General features: G+C 31.3%; 1 protein-coding gene across 1 annotated transcript in view; it reads left to right on the top strand.

Annotated features, from left to right (window-relative positions):
* The first annotated feature begins 873 nt into the window (after positions 1 to 873).
* Positions 874 to 2,825, top strand: part of LOC115234223 (elongation of very long chain fatty acids protein 4-like) — a 3,428-nt gene continuing 1,476 nt past the window's right edge. The window contains exons 1-3 of the mRNA XM_029805066.1: positions 874 to 1,208; positions 1,726 to 2,000; positions 2,431 to 2,733. Coding sequence (XP_029660926.1) covers positions 1,163 to 1,208; positions 1,726 to 2,000; positions 2,431 to 2,733 — 624 coding nt within the window. The 5' untranslated portion in view covers positions 874 to 1,162. The remainder of the gene's footprint in view (positions 1,209 to 1,725; positions 2,001 to 2,430; positions 2,734 to 2,825) is intronic.

The raw sequence follows: 2,825 nt of genomic DNA, 5'->3' as shown, positions 1-2,825 counted from the left end.
TTTAGTAATAATATATAATATTAAACATTTGTATATATTTCATTATTACAGAAAATCTGGATAAACCAAATTTCAAACATTTCCTACGTATTTATACGCATATGTCATATCTCAATATTAAGAAATTTATATATTAAGAATATTAAGAAATATCAGGGGCGGAGAGTTCTCCGCCCGATCGAGATTACTCGATTTCCGACCGCCTCCCCCGCACATCTGGGAATACGCGAATACAGCACGCGGCATCGATAGCCCACGGTTTTACCGTACTCGCACGATAATCACCGCGCCGAAATACCTGTCGCGCATCGATATATTCTATTCAGCGCCAGTCATAATAAACACGGCCTTGCCGAACCCCGACGACGCCCGATTTCAATACGTTCGATACATCGGAGCTAACGCGCCGAATAACTATCGTGCAGCTATTGTAACGCGCTTCTATTATAAAGCGCCGATTAATTATCACACACTTATTGTAGCGCGCCGCGTAACTATCGCGCCCGCATTATCACGCGCGCTTTGTCACCCGTCGCGAGCTCGCTTCGCGGGTTTTAACACGATCTGTAAAATTGACCATTGCCGAAGGAGGCAAAATAAATAGACTAAATTCCATCCACGTCTACCGTGTGTCTCACCCCTTTCACGAGTCCTGATCCCGACAAAGCTAATCCGCGCGCTCGCGAAAGCGATCCCGTTACAAGTAGAATTCTTGATTACCTCGAGAAATATCATATACAAATTATATTTATTGAAATTCAGATTGTGTGTGTGGTGTAAATATGTGTGTGGTATGAACTTTGCTGCTATTTATTTTAATTTTCTGCATACGCGCGTTACATATGTATTATACTGGCATTATGACACATATAATACAACGATTGACGTTACGAGATTACATTATAGGAACATTATATTCTTGCATGTGAAATCAAGTGCAAAGTACATGATAGTACAGGATATAAATACAATGAAATGAAAATTGCGTGCTAGATGACTGTACGTACTACATGGTTATGCATCATCGATTTTGATCATTAAATCTTTCCCATATAAATTAATAAATGATACTAATCAAATAACACAGTGACATTTTATCATAAAACAAAATTTAACAGACAAGATTTTAAAACAAAGTTCGACAAACAAAATCGCCAATCTAATGGATCTCTTGCAAGAAGTTCAACATTTATGGACAAAACAGCTTGGTGAGAGTATTGTTTAAAGCTGTTATAATATAATGACTTGAAATTTAGCGATAATTAATAAATATTTCCAATACTCAAGAAAAAATTTATTCACAGAAAAACTTCAAAAAAAAAAATGTTTGCCGTTGTTAAACGTAAATTTTCTTACATAGTAAAATATAAATAACATTTTATAGTTCAATGCTTTTATTTTGTAAAATTTTCAAAGCAAATGATAATAATAATAATATATAACTGAAAATAATATGATAATGTGATAATGACAAATAAAATAAACATAATATTTTAAACGTGAAGCTATGTAATATATTAACGTTATATATAATCGATAATAATATATAAATATTAAATTAATATATAATTTTGCGGATATAATTTCAGATGTTATTAGAGTATGCCGATTATGTTCTATATACGCTGAAGTATAAGTAGAAATGTAGAATTTAAATGATGATCAAATTGCATGATCTTTTCATGACTTATTTGCCACAATTCAATATATTAATTTAATTTTCAGATCCACGAGTAGTCGATTTGCCTTTAATTCAATCTTCTTATCATGTGCCACTTATAATATTTGCGTATCTGTATTTCGTGCTCAAGTGTGGGCCTCGATTTATGAAGAATAGGGGACCATATTCACTAAAAACGTTTATGAAGTTGTACAATATTATTCAAATTGTGGCAAACGCTTGGTTGGTTTACGATCACATCGATGCCGGTTTGTTCACAAATTCAAAATTAATATGTCCCTCAGTTTTGGATTATTCCTACGATTATACTCCAATGAGGGTAATAAGTTACATATAAAACATAAGAAAGGATATATATATATATATATCATTGACAGGTGTCTATTTTCAAGTCTAATCCTAAAAGAAACTCAGTGTACGCACTTTTCTTTATAAAATATAAAATATACTTATAAAATATAACTTTGTGTTACATTTTCATTAAGATAAAACAACTTTCGATAATTAAGTCTTCGGTTAAGTTTTATTTGAAAAACAATAGTATAAGAATTGTAAGTAAAAAAACAAATTCTTGTTAATGGTATATATTTTTATATATGAAAGTATTCTTATTTTAACAATCGAATGAATATGTATGTCAACGTAAAGTCATAATTACGCTATTTATCGCTTATTATACTCATATATATTCGTTTCGAAAATAATATAACAATGCAAATTAATTAATACATTTGAATATTATATTACAGTTAAGTAGGAGTGCATATTATTATTTTCTCTTGAAAATCTTGGATTACGTCGAAACAGGCATATTCGTATTAAGGAAGAAAAATAATCAAGTGTCTGGTTTGCATTTATACCATCATGTATCTACCTTGTTTCTGGCATGGTTAGGTGTAAGATATGTCGCTATTGCTCTTTTATCATTGAGCTGCATGATAAACAGTTTCATACATATGATAATGTACACCTACTACTTCCTAGCAGCTTGCGGGCCAAACGTTCAAAAAGTTGTAGCATCTATGAAACAGTGGATAACTAAAGCACAAATGGTAAATCGGAACAACTTTTTCTATATTTATGATTATATATATATATATATATATATATATATATATATATTTCATTTGGCTATGTTCGACTT

This window comes from Formica exsecta, unplaced genomic scaffold (genome assembly GCF_003651465.1).
Source record: "Formica exsecta isolate Colony F162 unplaced genomic scaffold, ASM365146v1 scaffold1991, whole genome shotgun sequence".
Lineage (NCBI taxonomy): Eukaryota > Metazoa > Arthropoda > Insecta > Hymenoptera > Formicidae > Formica > Formica exsecta.
Note: the sequence above shows the minus strand (reverse complement) of the source record. Positions and strands in the feature narration are given on the sequence as shown.